The sequence below is a fragment of the Macrotis lagotis genome, chromosome X, assembly GCF_037893015.1.
Source record: "Macrotis lagotis isolate mMagLag1 chromosome X, bilby.v1.9.chrom.fasta, whole genome shotgun sequence".
Classification (NCBI taxonomy): domain Eukaryota; kingdom Metazoa; phylum Chordata; class Mammalia; order Peramelemorphia; family Peramelidae; genus Macrotis; species Macrotis lagotis.
The window spans coordinates 229,092,035-229,116,576 of NC_133666.1; the positions used below are offsets into that span (position 1 = coordinate 229,092,035).

A 24,542-nucleotide genomic window follows, 5' to 3' on the forward strand; every position below is an offset into this window, starting at 1 on the left:
CCTTTATAAAAGGGTTGGCTTTCTGAGCCAGGAGAAGGAAGATCTATTTGAAAATGAATATGTTTAAAAAGATGAATAAAATTATTTTTAAAGGGTGGGTTTCTACTGGCTAGTGTTTACTAGAATACAAGAAGAATGTAAAAAAAAGGTTTAACAAAACATTTTAAAAGGTTAAAGTTAGTTATTTTAAATAAGAACTATTATTTTAACAGGGCTGAGCACATTAAATATTTTCTAATTAAAAACATTAATTTCATACAAACCAGGGATGGCAACAATGTTACAAGAAGACATTTTGCTCTTTCTAACATCTTTGAGAATATGCTCCAAATATTCTCTTTTCCTTTAAAAATAGATATAAATAGTGAAATTATCTGAATTTGAGGTCTGTGGATGTTGTTTCTATATTAGCTTTGTGACCTAGAAAAGTTACTCTATAGTCTCTAGGCTTCTTCAACTCTAAAATTTAGGAAGTTGAGCCAAATCTTTACCATTTCTAAAACTTGAGGACAAATAATCCTTAGAGATGATTAATTATTAGTTATGTGTAAAACACGAATTTCTCCTTATCAACTTACACTTTTAGAAATACCAACTAGTTAGGAATTATGAGTTAGTTGTTTTTTTTTAATCGTTTCATAACCCTTCATGATTTTATAGATTTCAATAACATTCTCTTTCAACCTGAATCCTTCCAAACGAAAATGTCCTAATATGTTTGTCTGTCTCTCACACCCTTGTCTGCTTCTCCTATCTCCTTGTGCCTTTCTGAACTAAAAAAAAATTTGTAAGCACAAGTGAACCAGGTTTTGTTTGTTGGTTTATTTTTGGGGTTTTTTTGAGAAGTGCCTCCTTGGGGTTCTTCCAACAGAGGTGTCAAACTCAAATAAAAATGAGAGCCACTAATCCATAAATGAGGATCCCTATGGGTTACATATTGACTTAGTTTTTGAAATTATCTATTTTATTGAATTTTTATTTGTTTTTCAAACTATTACCCAATTACATTTTAATTTGGTTTGGACTGTACTTGAAAATGTAGTGGGCCATGTATTTTAACACCTCTAGGTTGCTGAGCTTGTCATACAGAGAGGATACCTTTATTTATAGATTGGACGCTCTTCTGATTCTCAAATTTTAGGATTCCTTGATTCTGTAAAAGCAGAAACTTTTTATTATCCCAAAGATGTCTAGCCTTTATGACTGTCAGCAGAATGGGGGACTGATGCCTTTATTTTCCCTAAGGATCTTTATAATATTACACATTAAAGACTTGATACAATGTACCTGAATTGACAAAAATTTCCTTAAAAGTGTTCAAGGCTTTATTTTATCAGTATTTCTAAGAATTATGTATACATTATCTTATACTGCAATAATACATTTCATCCAAAACCAGTGAGTCAAAAAAATTAAAATAGCCATTGAGTCTTTGTGAAATCATTAAAATACTAGGTTATTGTGATACCTACCTACAGGCTTTATAAAGAACATTATTCTAAAAATGAATTCCATACAAACAGGTGATAATTCCTTTAAGTTAGACTATAAATATCAAAGAACTAAAAAAATTCTTTTAACTAACCATTATATGAAAGATGGGATTAACTAATTGTGGTTAGTCTAAAGAAATACCTAAGAAAAGATCTGACTACTGGAACTCAATAACAAATGAATAATTTCATTTTTAAAATAATCTAAGTAAGTTCAGAAATCACTTCATAGTTAAGCAATTTATTTTGACAAAATAGATGGTTTTTACATACTAGGATTATAGATCAAAACCTAAAAAAGAATCTTAGAGGTTACCCTAACCAAATCTCATTTTACAGCTGAGAAAAAGTAGGGCTCAGGAAAGTCACAGAAGTTTCAATAACTTTAGAGGTGAGTGCTCCTTCTACTGTACCATGACTTACAAAGCACTTCAAATACTTTGTCTCCTTTAATAGTAAATCTTTATATAACTATGTTGCATACACTTTAAATGCAGTGTGTGTGTGTGTGTGTGTGTGTGTGTGTGTGTGTGTGTGTGTGTGTATTCTCTGACCTTCAGGACAAGACAACAAACTGTGTGGAATGTTACAATTTTCATTTTAAAGATAAGAAAACTTGGGATCAAAGAGAGTAAATGACTTGTCATAAAACTGTTAAGTGGAAAAGTAGAGATTCAGAGCCAGATCTCCAAATTCTAAATTCAGTCTTCATTCAACTATACCACAAAGCCTTTAGGATACATGGTTCTGCACATGACTGGCATTTAAGCATATGCCTAACTGTTTAATTAAGATAGCCACAAGACAAATGGAAATAACAATATCTTCCTCATTTTTTATTTGTATTTCCCCCAACAAAGGAGGTTAAGACCTCATTAAATAAAAATTAAATAAATTTTCTTTTACTTAATCAAGGGTTTCATAGGGACACCATGCTCAAACTGACATATGCTTATAAGACAAGTATAAAGTACTTTTTCTTCTTAGGTCTCTATCTTCCAGATTGAATTTTTTGAATATAGGTCCAAATCTTTTTACATTGCTATCTTATATTTTTTATGCTCAAATCTTTTCCCTATATTCTATTCTTTTTTGGTTTGTTTTTGTGAGGCAATGGGGTTAATGTGATTTGCCTGAGGACATACAGCTAGGAAAGTATCAAGTATCTGAGTTTGAATTTAAATTCAGATCCTCCATCTCCAGGATTGGTGTTCTATCCACCGTGCCACCTAGCTGCCCTAGTTACTAGGCCATCAATAAGTGTCTCTGAGTACCATCTATGAAAAGTGAACCTTTTCCATTTCTTGTTAAGAAAACAAAATTGCTGCTACAAGTCTCCAACTATTTTTAGGGGGCATTTTTACATTTCAGAACAACTTCCTGTAACAAATCATTCTAAATCATCTCAAGGCCTTAGGCTTCCTAATAATAATGCAATAATCAAGAAAGACAAGTGGGTCTAGAATCGGACAAACTAGTTCAAATTCACTCTCTGAAGCTTATTCTTATGACTTTAGGTGAGTAGCTCAGCCTTCCTCAGTCTTAGTCACTCATCTATAAAATGAGGAGGTTAAAGCCTGAGGTCCCTTCCATCAACCTATCTATGATCTCAAGAGTTGTCTGCCTAATCATTATCATTTTATCAGCCAAAAAAAAATACTGATAGACAAAAAAATTAAAATGTTAAGGCTAACTGAGAATCAAGGCAATTTGGTGGTAAAGAAGGTCTCAATCAAAAAGCAGTCTTCTTTGTCTAAAATACATGTTCTGTTCTGGATTTCTTCAAACGCAGGGGACTATTCATTAACTCAGAAATAGACTTGTGATGTCACTGACAAAGTACCTGGCAAAGTAGATGAGGAGACTCCCTCCAGTAATGCAGAACAGTCTTTAAATAATTTGCCCAGATTTCCTGGATGTAAGAATGGCTTTCTATCCTTTATGCCATACTGCCTCTCTATGCTTAAAATAACTGATACAGGGGCAGCTGGGTGGCATAGAAGATAGGCACTGGCCCAGAGTCAAGAGGACCTGAGTTCAAATCCAGCCTCAGACATTTAATAATTAACTAGCTGTGTGACCTTGGGTAAGACACTTAACCCCATTGCCTTAAATAAATTTTAAAAAATTAAAATACAATAACTAATACAGTATCTTAAATTGAACAACTTTAAGGAAATGAACATCTAGATGCAGGGTTGGGACTAACCAACTGGATACATGGATCAAAATGAAATAAGACCTGTGATGGAATAAATAAAATTAAAGCCAGAATATCTTTCTTTTTATTATCTCAGGTCTCTCAATGCAAAGAAGTCTATGTTGAGATAGTCTACATTGGTTACTATTCTAAATTCTAAAGCTTCCACCAAAGCCTTAAAATCTTTCTAGTCTAAACATGAAAGACCTTCATCCTCCAGATTTCAAAATAATGCTCACCATACTAAATCTAGTTATGAGATCAAACATGAAAAAAATACCTTATTTCATCTGTGTCTGGTACTTTTGTATAAGGAAGAATTGCTCGTACACGCCTTCTGTCTTCAACTGGCTGAAATGGTAAAACAAGGAATTTTTTAAAATGAATAACTTTTCTGAAACTGAAGTGCCACTTCCACAAAAAAAAGGATCAAATTCCATTAAAACTATCTTTACAGTATTAATCAAATTATTGAGTTCTTTAATTTTTTTTCTTAATATAAAAGAGGGCAATGTAAAGGCTATTCATGATGAACATGAGCAGGCTGAAATACATTACTAATGAGGAATTAATTATGGAGGAGGAGGTGTTGAAGATGCCATAAAAAAGTATTATTATAACATGGGAAAAAACCTGTCTTATAGCAAGTGATAAACATCTTTGACAAGAATATGATGACTTGTTTCATGTTTTCCTTAAAATGGATGAACATGATTATATCTGATATTATTCTCTTATTAAGGACATCTTGTTTTTGACAAATGCATAGGAGACTCCTTGAGGGAAGCTTGATAGTGTTCTTTTATTCTGCTGAACTAAATATTTTATACTCAAGCAGTACAATCTTGTCTTCTCTCTAGCTTTCAATAAATTTGTGGCTAAAAAGATGTGGCTTGTTATAAGATATTTCTTTTAAAAATCTGCCTGTTCCTTTCTCATTGTTTCACAAAGAATGATCCTAATGTACATATAGATTATTCTTACTAAAAAAAATATAATTATTAACCATCTTCTTTTCTTTAGAGTATTAATAAGGTCTAATATTCACCTCCCATGTTTGTTGTCTTCTCCTTTCAGATATGGTGAAATCATTTCCTTAATTTTCTAAAACAGTGTCAACAACAGTACAAAACTCCTGTGCATAACTGTTCTAGGCTAGATTCTTTCCTCTTTCTATTTTTTTTAAACAAACAAAAAACCACACAACTTCCTAGTTGTGTTCAAGTCCACATATTGTGAACCCATAATAACTAAAGGTAAAAAAGTTCTATTATAAAATGTTTGCTGTTCCTCCCAGTTTCTTCCTTAATTACTATGAGAATTATTTTGCTTAGTTGATTTTCTCACCAAACTTATTTTTCCCTTCACTATTTCAAGTTATTTTATAAGATACTGCTCATAATCTTCCATCATCCCTCACTTTAAGATTTATATTTTAAATTTATATTTTAAACTAGTATTATCCTTGGCGGTCCTCTTTCTGCCTGGCAAAGGGATTAAATGTTTAATCAGTTAACAAATAAATTTCTAAATGTCAACCATGTAGCAGGAACTATTATGTACTGGTAAAGTGGTTTCTAGGTTCTTCTTATCCTGAGTATAAAGGAGTCAAATTTATTTAGTAAACTTACCTTTAAAAAAAAGAAAATCTAAAATATTAAATTTAACTGCTGATATTCTCATTATCTGAACTCTGTTCAATCATCGGCAAGTTGATACATTATAGGAGGAACTGACCCAAAATCATAATAATATTTTCACTATAAATGAAACCAGAAATCAAAGTAGCAATTAAAAGTAAAACTGGCACACAAGTTCTGTTAAACAAATAAAAGGAGTTGGTAACAATTAGGGGTATTTGTTTTAAAAACTTGCAAGATAACATTATCTCATGGAGAATTTGGTTATCCTGCCTTGTGGTAATTAATGTTTAGAAAAAACAAACTATGAAAATAATGCAATTTGGATTCTACAAAGAAAAGTCTGCTAGAGTTGGAATTTAAGGACCTGAGTTCAAAACCTGGGTCTGCCTTACAAGAGATCTACAAGTAGAAGAACATTTGGATTCAACTCACCTAGACCTGATCCTAACTGGAAAAGTAAGTTGATTCATACTTCAATTTTTCAATGATATGTATGTTATCAGAATGATAATTTCTTCCACTGATGCAAATTGTGATTCCTCAATGATGTAAATGGTATATCCAGAACTACTCTGTCTGAAAAATGTATTACCCAGCAACTAATCTAGTGACAAGCCTTTCTGACTTTTGGTTAAACTTCTGATCCTTAGACAACTGACACATATACCATTACCAGGACACTAAAAGTGAACTTAGAACTTTAAAAGCTGTAAATGGAAAAACATCTGAACCTGATACATAGAGAAGAAATTAATGCTATTAAGTATACAATTTTAAAGATACTCAGGGACAAATTTTCAAGCTCGAAAACATGGAAGATTTCCTAATCAATGAACAAGCCTATATACCAGACACATTAATAGGAGATAAGTATAATAAACACATGCTGAAATTAGTTCCTATTCTTAAAGAACTTATAATCTAATGGAAAGTAACAAAATTAGTTCTTTTACCTTTCTTACATCAACTACCAATCTATATCTCCACTTAATCTCTATAAAAATATTTGTGATAATAGTCTTTGTGCATTTCAAGAGCTTTATTGGAAAACATAAGGGAACAGACAGGCTACAGAATAATATACTTAACAGTCAATAACATGACTGTTAAAAAAAAAGTATTTGAAAAAATTACATCCAGAAAGTTTTTCCCCATACATAGAATCTCAAACATAAATCAAAATCATAATCAATTTGGATATAGAATGGTATAGTGACAAATGCTGGGTTTGAAGTAAAAAAATTTGGATTTAAATACTGGGCAGACAGGGGCACAATGGATAGAACTCTGGGCCTAAAGTCAAAAAGAATCTACTTCCTGAATTCAAATTCAGCATCAGACATCTTCTAGCTGTATGAATCTGGTTAAGTTACTTAACCAAATTGGCCTCAGGCGCTTCATTTGCATTAAGAGCTGGAAAAGGAAACTCCAGTATCTTTGCCAAGAATACCTTATATGAGGTCACTACTGAAAAATGACTTAAAAACAACTGCTACTTTATTACCTTTGATACTTTGGGCAAGACACTTAACTTCCTTGACTCCTAGGTTTCTCATTTGAAAAATAAAGTTTTAACTGGATTACCTCAAAGATCTCTTCAACTCTAAATTTATGATACTGGTATCACAACAATCTACTAACTACTATTTAGGAGTCTATTGAGTACTGATAAGATGATCCCCAAAGGAACTCACCAATGCCACGAAAGCATTATAAATTTAAGCAATATATTTCCTACTGATACTCACTGAGGTTCTTCAAAAGCTGCTGGGTAACATTATACTGATTATATAAAGCCCTTAAGCCCTACAAAGCACCTCAGTGAAATAAATTCAGTTTTGTGAGAGAGCTCTAGCTCTAACATAGCAAAAAAAAAAAAAAAAAATACAAAACAATAAAAAAGAAAAACATAGGAAAATAATATTATCCATATTATAAAATTTGGACAGGCAGTTCTCAAATCAGTCCACCAATATATACATTTTGTACAAGAATTCCAGACAGGCAATGAGTCTAGGACTGAATAGGAAGAAGAGGTAAAGTTATATACAGTGCTTCCAAACAGTAAATTTATGTAACTGCTTAAGATTTCTGGCAAGGTGGCATGGCTATTAACCATAGCAAAAAAATTAATTAATTAATTAATTAATTGAAACTGTGAATTGCTCAAAAGGCAAAGATGCATGGCTAGTAATAATAGATAGTATTATGCACAATGGCAAAAATGGCTTATGAGAAAGAATTTTTCTACAAGACCTTACTTAGCATATATAAGAATGTCTGAAAAATTAGTGAAACACATCACCAAAAGATGAAATATTAATGAACAAAGAGAAAGTCCCCTACAAATCTTCCTTTAGCAAATTAATAAAGGAACAAAGGAGTACTCACACTGGAAATATCATGTATCCTTCAAAGTGTATTAAAGTAGTTCAAGAATTGGGTTTTCTAAAATCCCTCCCTCAAAAGGAGGTGAGGGTCAGGGAGAAGGAGAGGGCTAAGGAAGAACACAATAAAATAACTAAATATTCTTGAAATAGTTGAGAAATTAAGAAATCTTAGAACTAAAATCTGGAAGCTGGAAAGAACCAGAGATGATCAAATAAATACAGCAACCCCTGCCCCTTTTCTCCTTAAAGATGATGAAGTCCAGATAACCTAGAAAAACTAATTGTATTTTTACCTATTTCATGTTTTGCTTAGCTCCTTACTAAGCTTATCACAATATTTTACCAGACTTGGCATCCCATTTCTGTACATAAATCCCCTTTTTTATCACAGGCAATGTGATACAATAGAATGAATCCTGGACTTGGCACCTGTGATTCAAGTTCCAACACCAAAATTTAAGAACCATGTTATTCTAGACAAATCAGTGGTAAGAGTAAGATTGGAGAGCTAATTGCAAAAATCCCTTTTAATTCAAATACTATGACTTCACTTGAGATTTAAATTATTTATATACACACACACACACACACACACACATACATATATATTAAACTAAGTAAAAAATAAATTCCAAATTTTTAAAATATAACGAAATATATTTTATTCCAGAAGTACAAAAAATATAAATTATTTCTTACTGATTCATAAATATTTAAGGATCATTTCAAAATGTCTCACATTTATCATTATAAACAATAATGAACATAAGCACAAATTCATATTCAATCCTATTACTCTAATATTAAAAGCAAATAAAAAGGCTTTACAAGATATTTTTAATTTTTAAAAAATAACAATACAGAAGCTATAGCCCATAGTCTTATGTTTATAACAACAACTAATCGAGTTTTGAAAAGTTGTATTCTAAAGTTTTACTTGCCTCGGGAGGTGCTACTGGATAAAGTAATTTTTCTCCTTTAAGCAAACAAGACACATGACTATAATAACCGATTAGATCTGACAATGAAGAAAATCGCCTTCCGCCAATGTAATAATCTCCACACATAGCAATAATCCTGTTTATATAAAGCCAAAAAGAATCAAATATAGCATGATATTGATAAATTCATTATGCTAATTTGTTTAATATTATTTTGAAAACTAATTAGCAAAAATAAAAGAATTTTTATAATCTATTTTAAATAATTCCTCCAAAATTCATTAATTCATTGTTAACTTAATATTCAATGAAAAGAGTAATAATTTTTTAACAATGCTTGGGAAGCATTCACATTTATTAATGACATAACACATGTTGAATGTCAAAGCCCAACTGAATTAGACAAGTCATTAAAATATATGAAAATAATTAAACAATTTTCCCCCTCTTTCTCCCCAATCACATTTCTCTTCATTCATTTTCGATTTACACTACTAGCCATTCTTTCTTTTTAGCTAACAGTTTGGTTTTAGAACATTTACACAAACTTATAAGCAAAAGTAAAAAGCAATTATAAATGTACAATATATTAAATGAAGAACAATTTATATTCTTAAACTTTAAGTTTTATAATTTTAACCATGCTATTCTAATACTGGAAGTTCTGTACCTAAGTTATGGTTATTCTTCCCTCAAATTTTGTCATAACAATAGATAAATCATCTATACAAAAGAATAAAATTGAATATTTTTATCTAATAACTAAAAAACGGCTTTCCTACTTAATTAGAGTAACTTGTAGGAAAAACATATAAACCAAATAAAAGAGGGTGTGTGGGTGAGTGGAAATGCATATGTGAGTATGCATGTATGTGTTGTTTCTTATTTAACTTTTTTAATAGAAGGATTAATTTTTGGTTTGTTTTGCTTTTTTAAATCTATTTATGAACTTTCTCTTAAGACTTAACATTCATAGATTTTTAAGCATTTATTCTATGACAGGAAATTATTTCAGATAATCTCAATATAATCTCAATAAATGCTTAGTAAATCAACAGTATTTTAAAATAGAAAAAATAAACTGAATATTCAATTCTGTATATTAGAACTGAAAACAAATCTATAATTTAACTACCATCCAGGTTTTATATCCCTATAAAAAGTGAGATGAGAAAATTTCTACATATTAGCAATAGTAACTCCATGATACTTTCTATAGCACCAAAAACTTACCTAAAATGATTGACAACATTTGTTTTACTAAGGAATGAAAGTACAAAAGATCCTGGCCTCCGATCACTCTCTCTTATTAGGTAACTGCCAGGTTTTCCTGCTTGCCGGAGGCGCTCTTCTGCTATGGTTCGATCAAGTTTTCCATGATACCATCTAGGAAAAATAAAAGAATTCAAGAAATTGCTATTATAAAAAGAGCAAATGTGAAGATAGAACTGCTAGTTTGGGGGGAGGGCATGAAATGCTTTAAATATCCACGTTTTATTTCCAAATTTTCCAGTAACTAATTTTGATCCCGAACAAATTTTTTTCAAGTTTATCTAAATTGTTTTGTATTGTCTTTGTAAAACCGCTGGATCTCCTCACCTGATCCAGGATAGAACTTCAGGGGCTACTTACAGGTTGAAACAACTAATGTCTCAACTGGCACAGGAACTTTGATCTGCTCTGTTTCTCACATGGGCATGTTCATCTATCCTTAAGCAACTAGTGGTTTACAATGCTGATACAGCCCTGACTTAGCCTTGTAGTACTCACAACTCCAAAACTCAAGAGATTCCACAGCCTCAGCCTCAAACTCTCAGGGCTTCTACCACCACACCCAACATCTCAAGGGGATCTTTCAAAATCAGTTGATAATCCATGGCCAATATATATTCTCTACTTAACTCTACAATTCAGACCCTAATCATATATCTAAACTATTACCAGTACCTTTTAATTCCCCTAACTCTTGAATAAACATTCTTCAAAATGTGGCAAACATTTACCAAAATGACAGTCCTTATAAGTTGAATAAGAAAATGAAGAGGAACAATTACCAAATACCTTCTAATTATTATGGAAAATACTGGTCACAAAAAATTTAAGTTTCAATTATTTTTATAAATTGTTACGACTTTCAAACAAATACAAGATTTCTCAAAAAAAAAATCTCAGAATTTTATTCAGAAAACAAGTTGTCACATTTAGACTACTATCACAGGACAAGTATACTAGTATACTTAGGTTTAAAGAAAACTGTTAAGCGTTACAAAAGGAAAGAATAATCTTTCTTTTTGTTATAGTATTTAAGCTAATGTATAAGCTGTACTTAACCTGAGGCTCATGAACATTTTTTTACCATTTTAGTAAAAAGTTTCTTTAGTGATAATTCCTGATGAAACCCGAGTTCCTTTCTAAAGAAGTTAATAAGAGATATGGATATAGAGTAGGGCAAGTTATAATGGTGTGGAAGAAATGGTCTATCTCCTAAAACAATGATTGGTCAGAAAGTCTTTAACTTTAGCCAGATTACTGGACAACTTGTCTAAATTAGGCTTTAGGAAATCATGCTTTCATGAAAGCAACTAGATAAAACTCTGGAGGAAAACTTCAAAAGATCCTAGGTGTGAGGGATGGCCTTTAATGAAGTTTCCTCATAAAAACACTCATATACAATGATGAGAATGAACTTCAGTAAAGCTTCCTCATGAATACATACATTATTATACTCTTATCACTGTTGTTCACTGAAAAAAAAGTAAGGACTGTCTGGTTTCTAAAGAACCCATGGTTCTTGGAAAATGAGGCAATTTTAACAAGAAACTGGCTCTCTTTCTGACTGAATATCTCCAAATTTGGTCAGAGGAAATGCATTAGGTTTTGTAAATCATCACTTTAGGGTACATATAGATTAGCTATGAATAATTATGGTAATAAGGATTTGGAAGCTATAACTTTCCAATAGGATAGAGATTAGTAATGAATAATTAGGATGAGAATTGAATTTGCTTTGAGCCAGTTGGGTATTATAAGCAAAAAAGATTATGAGCTTGTCTTACCAGTAAATGGTGGGCTAAGACAAAATTTAGAGGTAGGATTATTATTATAAAAGAAGTCCTGTGAGCTTCTACCTTTGACACACCCTGGCTGATGCTACTTTGCAATGGGGGTATGTCCTTTTCATCAAGAGAAAAATAAACCCTTTCATGCTGTCTGACTCAGACTGTGGACTCTTGATTCCTGTGGTCCTTATCCCACACAATATGGTTTAACTTTTACATTTTATATACAAGGCAGAAGTAGATACTGAGAAGTTAAATAATTTGATCACACAGAGAAACAACAAAACTAGAACCCAAAATCTGACTCTCAACTTATAGGGCTTACAATTACAATTACTGTAGGACAACTAGGTGGCGCAGTGGATATAGCACCAGCCCTGGAGTCAGGAGTACCTGAGTTCAAATCCAGCCTCAGATGCTTAATAATAACTACCTAGCTGTATGACCTTAGGCAAGTCACTTAATATCACTGCCTTAAATAAATAAAAATTTTAAAAAGTACCTAAAAAAACAATTAATCTTTCATTCTAACATCTCCTTTTAAGCTAAGCTGTAAATGTATTCTAGCACTGAAAAATATCAGGATTATATAATATTGAAAAGCAGATAAATCAATGTAGCTAAGAAAGAAAATTGGAATGGAGTAGGTGGAGGAATCTTTACTTTAAATATCTGATATAGGTCCAAGATAAAAGAATACTGAAGCCATAGAAGAAATTAACACAAATATAACCAAGAAATAGTCTATAATTAATAGGGAGCAAAAGAATACATATTATCAATTTTCAACCAAACTGAAAACTATTAACAAATGAATGAGCAACTGTTTCAAATGAGAACTAGAAATTAAAAACCTCAAGTTTCATCTCATAACCAGAAAATTGACAAAGCTGACCAAAAAATGAAAAGAATCAATAACAGAAGCACTATGGCACACTGACACAACAGATAGAACTCTGGGTCCCTGAGTTCAAATCGAGCTTCAGACATATTATTTGTGTGACTCTGAGCAAGTCACATAAATCTGTTTGCCTTAACTCACTGAAAAAGGAAATGGCAAACTATTCCAGTATCTTTGCCATAAAAATCTCATATGGGATCAGAAAAAGTCAGACATAACTGAATGACTGAATAACAACTGAACATTGGAACAAGTTTGGTGGAGTTGAGAAACAGTTCAACTATTCTGGAAAGCAATTTCAAATTACACTAAAAAGCAAATGAAATAACATCTTTTAATCCAGAAATCCCTCTGCCAAGAATATAACTCAAAAGTCAAAGTTAATACTCCTTTTGCAGTAGGAATTGAAAACAAAGGGGGTTAAACAAACGAGTATAAGGACATAATAGAATATTATTGTACTAAAAGAAAGCATAAAGATGAAGAATTCAAAGTAGTATAGGAATATAAGAAGTGGTACAACATGAAAGAAACAGAACTAGGAAAAATATACACAACAATTACAACAATGTAAATAAATCATAAAATGAAACTAGATGCTAGGCTTGAAAAAGAGAACAGGTATAACTATTTTCATTTTTCTCTGCTTTAAAGGTTAGTTCCCTGAGAGAAAAGGAAAATAAGGGAAGAATATTTTAGGGAAATAAATAGCATATAAGAACAAAAAAACATAAAGAAAAATAAATATCTCGGGAATGAAATATGTAGAAAACATAAGTGAATGGATAACACAATGGTTGTACAAATGTTTCTGCATTTTTAGCACTATAGGTGAAATGAAAATGTTAATAAAAGTTATTAAGTAATTTATCTTGAGTTGATCAAACAAGTTGGCATTTATTAAACATATAAGTGCCAGAAATGTTGATAAAACAATAGAAATTTGAATATGAAGAGGCAAAAAAACAGTCCCTGCTAACAACTTGAAAATTATGTCCAAATAAGTACAGGGTAAATTATAAGTAGTCTCACAGAGAAGGAAATAAAATTAATAAGACTGTTAGAATTTTATAGAGGAAGTCAAGAGTTGTAGTGCACATCACTTAACCCTATTACCTTTCTAAGGATGGGATTCAGCCAGTGACAATGTTCAGTCAGGAAATGGAGTGTTCTGTGCAAGGCACAAAGGATTATAAACACTTATTTGCAACCCCAGAACTAAATTAGTCTGGAAAGGTAGGAAGGAGTAAGGTTTAAAAAACAAACCCCCCTAATTTGAAAACCTAGTAGAGGATTTTATATTTGAAACTTTTAAGCAATAATGAATAAGATGACATGGTCAGATATGTATTTTTAGAAATTTCATTTGACAACTGAATGGAGGGTGGATTGGAGCAGGTTGAGACTTAAGGTAGGAGAGACTATAAGCTATTGTAATAGTCCAGGAGTAAGATGATAAAGACAATGAGGAGAGGGTAGAGGTGGCCTGAGCAGTATCAGAGAAATGACAAAATTCTACAATTAATTGGACTGAGGGTGGGGGTGAGGTGGGGTAAAGATTTGAGAATTATGCATAAATTGAGAGCTTGAGTGACTTAGAAGGATGTTGGTACTCAACAGGGTTAAGGAAATTAGGAAGAGGAAAAAATTTAGGAGCTAAGAGGAGTTCAATTTTGGACATGCTAAGTTACAGGCACTAAGTTCATCAAATAAAAAAGACTAGTCCTTTAATTTTTTTAAAACAGTAACTTTTGGGGCAACCGGGTGGCACAGTAGATAAGACTACAGGCCACTGAGTCAAGAGGACCTCAGTTCAAATCCAACCTCAGACACTTACTAGCTGTGACCCTGGGCAAGTAAGTCACTTAACCCTTTTGCCTCCCTTCAAAAACAACTGATAAGTCTAAAAGTGACCTAACACTGAGAAACTAAATTCATCACAAAAAAAGTTCTAAGTGTAACAGAATGTCATAAACACCTGGCCTCAAAGCCACTGAGAGCGCTAGGTATATCACACAGTAAAAGTTCTACAGGTTTGAAAGGAGAAATCATTTGATAATTTACTGTTAATGAAATCTCCTTGATTACATAACTCAAGTAAAAATTAATTCTCATGTAGTTATGTACCGCTATGTCCTTATCTCCCTCCCCCAACCCCCAAACAACAATAGGGTTTATTCAAAAAACTTTTGTAATTTTCATGTCTTCTAGAAAAGGCAATGTATATAAAATGCTGTATTTGGAGCCTCTCTGAGACTCGATTCAAATCCTGCCCAGATATTGACTAGTTATGTGAACATGGGTAAATCACTTAAGCTATTTGAGCTTAAATATCCTTACCTGTAAAATGAGGGAAGGGGGGAAGTTAGAGGGAGATTAAGATCTGAAAAATTCACTATATTCTAAATAGTTAAGGTATTGTTTTAAATCCAGGATTTTAACTGTTTAAATCAAGGAACTAATAATATTTTCCAAGAGGTAACTGATGTCCACTCTCTAGTCCTCCACTACACAGTTATATGACCTTGGGCAAGGCTGGGACTCCAGTTCTCTATCTGAAAAGGAAGTATTAATTTATCTTGCATATTATTGCAGTTTCTTTACAATCCCAAATTTATATGACATATATTAGAATGAAAATAGTATTTCTCATTAAATTATTTCAGTATGAAAATGACACAAGCAATTCTTTAAAATTTACTGAAGCAAATAGCAGACAATTTAAATATCACATTAAATTATAACATGGGAAATTTCATTGAAAAGATGTCCATCCTTCTTGCTCATTCCATCAGTGCAACAATTGGGACAATTTTGGACTGTGTGCAAAGGAGAATGCCATCTGTATCCACACAAAGAACCGTGGAGTTTGAACAAAGTTCAAGGACTATTCCCTTTAATTTAGGGGAAAAAAACAGATATCTTATTGTCTGATCTTGTTATCTCTTAGACTTTTTGTCTTGTCCTTAAGGATATGATTTCTCTCTCATCACACTCAATTTGGATCAATGTACAACATGGAAACAAAGTAAAGACTCACAGACTGCTTTCTGTGGGTGGGGGGAGTAAGATTGGGGGGCAAATTGTAAAACTCAATCTTTAAAATAAAAAAAAAAGATGTTTGTCCTTGAGAGTTTTTTTTTTGTTTTTTAATCCAGCAAAACAGAAAGGTCCTAATCATTCAATGAACGAGGTAAAAAATACTGCTTCCAGAACAACATAAAAGTTTATTAGGCAATTACTATTTAAAAGAAAAAGAAAAAGAAAGGAGGTTCTAGTTTAAAAAAAAAAGGAATTGTTTATTCAGACCCATGAATTTTCCATAAGGTTTAGTTTTAAAGCAGCTGTTCTATTCACTGTTGAGATTTTAATCTGATTAAACCACTTCATTTCTGGACTAATACTAGTTTCCTTTTATGTTACAAAAGCTAAAAAACCCTGAAGAAATAAAAAAAGCAAAACATGTCAACAATTGCAGGTGACTATAAACTGATATTTAACTTTTCATTCTACTAATGAATTTGATTCAGATGCCTCAAAGAATGTTAAAAAGAATTAATTTTCAATTGTTTTTTGACACTTGCAGGATATCACTCATTTAGTATTTAGAAATTTTTAAATCACATCCGTATTTTATTTCTCATGAAACTTTGAAGTTTACTAAATAAGATTATTAAAAATATATATATATATATATATATATATATATATATATATATATATATATGCTTGAAGGATAAAGTTCCTAAAACAAAAAAAAAATTCTTTATTAAAAAGTGTATCCTAATACACAATTTTCACAATACTTAAGACTAGAAAATCAAGAAAAAATTCCTATAAATTAAATTAATGGGTAGATAAATATGGCTTTTAAATAATCAGATTCTACTTAAAACTTGCCTTAAAAGAACTTTATATATTAGCTAATAGTATTTCAAGTGCAAGGATATAATAATTTTAAATAACCTTAACCTTGGAAGTGATGACTCTTCCATAGAAAAACTAGTGGATTATGAACTTGCCTGCCTTGAAGGATAGTTTTCCAGCTTTATCTCACAGTATTTCCCCTATCCTCTATAATATATAATATCATGTCTTGTCATTCCTTTATTTTGTCCCATGCTCTCTCACCTATGCATCTTTATTCATGCTATGTCTTCCTTTTGCAACTTGTGTGGTTTCCTAATTCCAAACTCTCAAAAGGCAACTTGAAGGCCCTGAAATATCTATTGAATCAAGTCTTCTCTACTCTACTATTATGCTTTCAAAGGAGGAAACTAAACTACATGCCAGCTGATTTAGAAGTAGTAGGACACTTTCAGAAAATGGAACATGTTCATGTTTCAACAAGTTTTTTTTAACATAAAATCCCAAAGCAACTGAAGTGTCTAAGCAACATTAACAAATATGTATAACTGACCTTAGCTTCTAAAATGTCTAAAACAGAAGCAAATGTTAAAGGTTGTATTTTCAGATTTTTTACTAAGGTGTCAAAATTCATATGTATATGGATCATTTTCTTAATTATCGTTCTGTAAGTAGTAACATATATGCAAAGGAATACAATTTTTATGTGCCTGACAAATCCTTCAGAAGTAACTATAATGGGGGGGGGCATAGCCAAGATGGCGACAACAGAGTATCTTATCTTAGGCACTCACTCTTAAAACTTGTAAGCTAAGGACTCTAACTATATTTTCAAGAGACAGAACCCACAGAGGGCCCCAGTGAAGGAGTTCTCCAACTCAATGTAACCTGGAAAAAGAGTGGAAAGGCTCTACTCCCTGGGGTTGGAGGGGCAGCCCGCCAGAGGGGTGGCCCGCCAGAGCAAAGGAACTTCAACCTCCTGGGGACAGCCCCAAAGTGCTGGGAGCAGGAGCTCACAGCAGTGGGGGAGTTTCCTGATCTACACCTGGGGGAGCACCTGGCACAATTTAGGGAAACAGTAAGGGACCTCTGCCAGAGTGAGCTCTTGAAGCCCAGCCCTCAGGGCAAAGTGAGCACCATGGCCAGGGCAGCCCAGAAACAGGCAGAGCCAGTAAGCAGGAGCCCCAAGAACATGAGTACAGAGCCCAGGGAGGGAGTGGAGAGAGACTGCCGAGCCCTATCCTCTGCCCCTGGAACAGGACTCTGGGGCTCTGACCACATTCAGATCCTGATCACAGTCTAGCCCCCCCCCCCACTTCAGCCCCCTGGCAGAGGGAGGTGCTTATGGTCATTCACAGACCAGGAGGGAAGACAGAGCCTCACACTGAGACCCTTGTGGGAGTGTTCCAAAAGCCCAGGAAGCACCCCAAAAACAGGCCCAGTCTGGGAAAATGAGCAAGCAGAGAAATAAGAGGAACACCATTGAGAAATATTTTGCAAATGAGCCCAAGAAGGATCAAAAAACTCAGTCTGAAGATGAGGAAGCACAAGCTCCTGCATCTAAAGACTCCAAGAAAAACAGAAATTGGGCTCAGGCTATGAGAGAGCTCAAAAAAAAACTTTGAAAATCAAGTGAGGGAGACAGAAGAAAAAATTTGGAAAAGGAATGAGAGAGATGCAGGAAAAACATGAAAATGAAATCAGCAGCTTAGTCAAGGAGATCCAAAAAAATGTGAAGAACATAGCATGCTAAAAACCAACTTAGGTCAAATAGATGAAACAATTCAAAAAGTTATTGAGGAGAAGAGTGTTTTAAAAAGCAGAATTGGCCAGATGGAAAAAGAGATAAGAAAACTCTTTGAGGAAAACAAATCCTTCAGACAAAGAATAGAACTCAGGGAGATTGCTGATTTTACAAGAAATCAGGACTCAATACTTCAAAACCAAAAGAATGAAAAATTAGAAAATTTGAAACGTCTCACTGAAAAAACAACTGATATGGAAAACAAATTTAAGAAAGATAATGTAAAAATTATTGGAATACCTCAAAGTCATGATCAGGAAAAGAACCTTGACATCATTTTCAAAGAATTACTACAGGAAAATTACCCTGATATCCTAGAAACAGAGGGCAAAATAGAAATGGAGAGAATCCACCAATCCCCCCAAGAAAGAGATCCCAAAACCAACCCCTAGGAATATTATAGCCAAGTTCCAGAACTCCCAAGTCACAGAGAAAATATTACAAGCAGCCAAAAAGACACAACTCAAATACCATGGAGCTGCAGTCAGGATCACACAGGACGTAGCAGCAACTACATTGGAAGCTCGTAGGGCTTGGAATATAATATTCTGGAAGGCAAAAGAGCTTAGAATGCAACTGAGAATCAACTACCCAGCAAAACTGAATGTCCTCTTCCAGGGAAAAAGATGGACTTTAAATGAACCAGGGGAATTTCAAATGTTCCTGTTGGAATGGATTATAGTAATCTGCTGTTTGATAAACCCAAAGAGTTTGGCCATTGGGATAAAAACTCCCTCTTTGATAAAACTGCTGGGATAATTGGAAGTTAGTATGGAAGACACTTAGATTAGGCCAACACCTCACACCCTTTACCAAGATAAGATCCAAATGGTTACAGGACATAGACATAAAAAACAATACTATAAGCAAATTCGAAGATCAAGCACTAGTCTACCTGTCAGATCTATGGAAAGGGGAACAGTTTATGACTCAGGAATGAGTTGGAGAACATCATCAAAAACCAATTAGATGATTTCGATTACATTAAATTAAAAAGCTTTTGCACAGATAAAACCAATGTAATTAAGATCAAAAGAAATGTAGTAAACTGGAAAACAATCTTTACAACTAATGATTCTCACAAAGGATTCATTTCTAAAATATACAGAGAACTGAGTCATATTTTTAAAACAAAAAGCCATTCCCCAATTGACAAATGGTCAAAGGATATGCAAAAGCAATTTACAGATGAGGAGATCAAAGCAATTTATAGCCATATGAAAAAAATGCTCTAAATCATCAATTATTAGAGAAATGCAAATTAAAGCTTCTCTGAGGTACCACCTCACACCTCTCAGATTGGCCAGTATGACCAGGAAGGATAATGATCATTGTTGGAAGGGATGTGGGAAATCTGGGACACTATTACACTGTTGGTGGAGCTGTGAACTCATCCAACCCTTCTGGAGAGCTATTTGGAACTATGCCCAAAGGGCAACAAAAATGCGTGTACCCTTTGACCCAGCAATACCACTACTGGTTCTATAAAAGGGTAAAAACATTACTTGTACAAAAATATTTATAGCAGCCCTGTTTGTGGTGCCAAAGAATTGGAAATCCAGTAACTATCCTTCAATTGAGGAAATGGCTTAGCAAACTGTGGTATATGTATGTCATGGAACACTATTGTTCTATTAGAAACCAGGAGGGAAGGGACTTCAGGGAAACCTGGAGGGATTTGCATGAACTGATGCTGAGTGAAATGAGCAGAACCAGAAAAACACTGTACACCCTAACAGCAACATGGGAGTGATGTTCAACCCTAAATGACTTGCTCATTCCATCAGTGCAACAACTGGGAACAATTTTGGGCTGTCTGCAAAGGAGAGTACCATCTGTATCCAGATAAGGAGCTGTGGAGTTTGAACAAAGTACAAGGACTATTCCCTTTAATTTAAAAAAAAAACAAACATATCTTATTGTCTGATCTTGTTACCTCTGAGAATTCTGTTCTCTTTAAGGATATGATTTCTCTCTCATCACACCCAATTTGGATCAAGGTACAACATGGAAACAAAGTAAAGACTGACAGAGCGCTATCTGTGGGGTGGGGGGAGGGAAGCAAGATTGGGGGAAAATTGTAAAACTCAAATAATACCTTTAATAAAAAAAAATAAATGCCCCTGGTAAGAAAAAAAAAGATGACTGACTGTCGATCTCAAAAGAGGTCTTTATTATAGTACTCCGTATCTCTACTTTTGGTCCTATTCAGTTCAGACTTCTATTGGCTACCCGCACAGGTATTCTTATTAATGCACATGGCATTCTTATTAAGATTGGATGATGGTACTTAAAAGCATAAAATACTTTGGAACTGCTATTTGACAGATATACAAAGTCTTGACTCTGGATTTTAAAATAGCATTGTAAGTACAAGGATAAAATAGACATGGCTAGAAAATCACATTTTTTTTTTAAATGACAATGGGATATGTTAAATGTTGGTCAACAATATGCTGCAACAGCCCACCCCTCTATTCCCTTCCAAAAGAAATTCAACATTGAGCTTCCTTTATATAAAGTCATATGCATAGAATAAGGAAGATGGTAGCCCTATCCTACATGAACCCATTTAATATAGCCATCTATATTCAGTAAAAGAGTGTTATCTTTTAAAAGGGGCATGGACAGGCTGAAAGTATAGGTGTAAGGTAGAAGAAGAAGGTTGAAAGGGTTGGTATTTTAACCTGGAGAAAACAAGACTCAAAGTGATTCAGGAGCATTAGCTTCCTAATTCTAAGAACTAGTATGCAAAGAGAATTTACAAACAGTTCTTGCTTTAAGTAAGTGTGCCCCCTTTTGGCAGATCAACTTTTTTACAATACCATTAAAAGTCAAATTACCCTTTGATGTCTCCTTGAGAGTGGGCCAGCACATGGTTCAAGGACAAGTGGAGGCCCCAGACAGAGAAGCCTGAACAGGAGAAACATGGCGAGCTAGGGCTAACCATTTAGGGACCCAACTCAGACAGGAGAATGGCAAAATGTAGGGAGAGATATATGGTAACTAGAGTGTACCCAGGGTAGAGGCTGGGTAATTAGAAAAGGACCAAAGTCTCCTCGTCTCCTCTCCCTAGTGCTGGTGACAGTCTTTCCCAAATGTCACTTCCACTTTCATCTGTAGATGTGGCTTGGGGGGGGGGGGGGGGGGCAGCACAGTACTATAAAATAAAGTTAACAGAAGTGGGGGTTTTTGGAGTGTGTCCTGCTTTCAGAATTCTTTCCATAAAGTCAAACTGTCATGTAATGAGAATTGTCTGTACTTGTTTTACTGATCCTAAAAGACAGAATACAACCAATGGCTAATTTTTTTTCAGGATGCATATTTAGGCTTAATATGAGAAAAAAATTTTTTCTCAGTGTCCCAGAAAACACTCAAAAAACAACTTTCCGAGTGGATGCCCATCTACTTTGGTGGAGTTTTCCTTACTAAGTGCTTCCACTACCAATGAAATCATAGATCCAAAGCTCTCAATGAAACAAACAGAAAAAAAATCTTAACAACTCTTTTCTAGTCAAGTTTTTTAATGAATTACAGTAATAAATGTGATAAGAGTACTTCTATTCAGTAAATAAAATAAAGAACAGGTAAACTTCAGGAAAGACTTACAATAAAAAGTTCAATTTGAGGTAGCAGTGTGATATGCCAGGCCAAAAAAAATACTACAATAGAAAGAACATACAGTTATAGAATAAGGAGGTAATATTCCCATATACAGTACAGCTATGTGGCACAATAGAGCACTGAGCCTGATGTTAAGAAGACTTGATTTTAAAATGGAAATTCAGACACTTATCAGATATGTAACCCTGAGCAAATCATTTAACCCTGTTTGCTTCAGTTTCTTCATTCAAAATGAGCTGGAAAAGGATATGGCAAACCATTTCAGTATCTTTGCGAAAAAAATTCCAAATTGGGATCAAATCAGAAAGAGTGAGACACAACTGAACAAGTGTCTTCAGATTTTATCTGAAGAACTGTATTGAATTCTGAGCACCATGGTTTAAGATACATGTAGACAAGTTGGACGGTGTCTAGAGAGGGACTTGGATGGTAAAGGGTTTTGAGTTCATGCATGTAAGAATCACTTGAAGAAACTGAGAAAGTTTAGAGAAGAAAAAAGAAATGAGAAAATTCAGGGCAACCATGATAGCTGTTTTCAATATCTGAAGGACTGTCATGAGAAGAAGGGATTAGACTTGTGTTGTTTGACTATAGAAGACAGAATCAGGAAAAATAAGTAAAAGTTGCAAAAACAGAAAATTTTGGCTTGATATCAGAAAAAAATTCATAACAATTAGAGCTGTTGAGAAGTGGAATGGGCTACCTCAAGAGGTAACTCCTTGGCAGTCATGAAGCAGAATCTGGATAACCACTAATTAGATATTTTACAGTTAGTACTTCTTTCATTAATAGGATGAACTGAATAGCTATTCAAGTTCCTTCAAGCTCTCAAATTCTAACTCCATGAATGAAATGAAATGATTTCAATGTGAAGAATTGAAATAGAGACTATATATCTTGGTATACATTGTAAGTGAAATTAATGCTTTGAGTAAGGTTTAGACTATAAATTCTGATGCCTTTACCAACTCTGCAATGCTAAAGTTTTGCTAAATAACTAGAATTCCCATCATTTATATATGAAGGTCAAAATATATATCAGTCATTTATATTTGCTTTTTTATTCCCCTAGACCAGTTTATTTTCCATTGGGCAACAGCTTACAAATCTTATTATTAACTAAAAGAAAATATTAATGGTAATAAATGAAGCTCTTGTATTTTTTTAAATCTCCTTTTTCATAAAGATGTATCATGAGTATAAACCATAAAAATTTAGAAATCCAAAACCAAAAGGAAAAGCTTTAGCCTCTAAGCTTTCAAAAGCACCACAATTTGTCATTGATCTTATAGTTATAAGATCATAGACTAGAAATAATTTCATCAAAACGCCTAATTTTACAGATGAGGTACTTGTGTAAAAGGGATAAAGTGACATATCCACAACCACACATTAATAAAAAGGAGAAATGGATTCAAAGCTAGATTTTCTGACTCCAAAATACAAATCCATTATACTTTTCTGATAGCAAATTACTGAGTATCTTGGTCTCTACTGTTCCATTTACTAGCTCTTACATTAAGCTCAGGAAAGCAAAGAGATCTGCCCCAATTTCCTTATCAAATTCAGCCGTTAGGTTCAAATGGGATGATATATCCAAAGTGCTCTATCAACCATATATGTTATATAAATATCAGTTACTATAGCACTTCATCTAATATTTCTAATGGTCTTAATAAATATTTGGTAATGATCTAAAGTAATTATATGCAGTATTAGTATGAGATCCTTCAAGAGTACTTTCTTACAACCTTAAAGGTATTTCTAATACAGTATACAGTATAATCTGTCTTTAATTATCTGAAGACGAAATACTTAAAACACCTGCTACAATTAACATTCTCATGTTATTAGTTTCTTCTCAACATCAAAGATTCAATTACATTAAGTCAGATCTTGATGGACTGTTAAATCTATTGCTCAAGGTTTGTCACATTCACTCAAAAATTTATCTTCGGGTAGAAGAAATGCAAGTAAAAAATATGAGGGTATGGGGCTGCTAGATGGCACAGTGGATAGAGCACTGGCCCTGGGGTCAGGAGGATCTGAGTTCAAACTCACCCTCAGGTGTTTAATTGCTTAGCTGTGTGACCTTCAGCAAGTCACTTAACCCTATCGCCTTAAATAAAATAAACAAACATAAAAAAACCAGGATTGTACATTCAATTTGGATCAATGTATACCATGGAAACAATGTAAAGACTGGCAAATTGCCTTCTGTGGGGGGTGAGGGAAGGGAAGCAAGATTAGGGGGGAAATTGTAAAACTCAGAATAAAAATCTTTAAAAGGAAGAGCAAACAAAAACCCCAGGATTATTACAGAAGATTATTCTAACCTGCTTAAAATGTATAATGTAGAAAAAAATAAATTTATTCATTATTTTTCTAAATTTAGAAAATAATTTAAAATTATTCTTCCCAGGATTTAAGACAAGAAAGAAGCTAGAGATCATCTCAGATCCCTTATATTACCTATGGGGAAAAAAAAATGAAGTCCACACTATTTAAACAAAATTACCTAGAATCATGTAAGCAATCAGCACCACCAGGATTGATTAATGCTATTTCCAAAATAAACTTGGGAGGAGAGAGATAAGAGGGAAGGGGGGGGGGGGGAATA

At 33.4% G+C, this 24,542-nt stretch overlaps 1 protein-coding gene across 2 annotated transcripts in view; it reads right to left on the reverse strand.

Annotated features, from left to right (window-relative positions):
• Nucleotides 1–24,542, reverse strand: part of RASA1 (RAS p21 protein activator 1) — a 289,596-nt gene that overhangs the window by 56,804 nt on the left and 208,250 nt on the right. For both annotated transcript variants that reach the window (XM_074208475.1, XM_074208477.1), the window contains 3 exons: nt 9,901–10,053; nt 8,668–8,803; nt 3,974–4,044 (listed from right to left, as the gene is read on the reverse strand). In XM_074208475.1, coding sequence (XP_074064576.1) covers nt 3,974–4,044; nt 8,668–8,803; nt 9,901–10,053 — 360 coding nt within the window. The remainder of the gene's footprint in view (nt 1–3,973; nt 4,045–8,667; nt 8,804–9,900; nt 10,054–24,542) is intronic.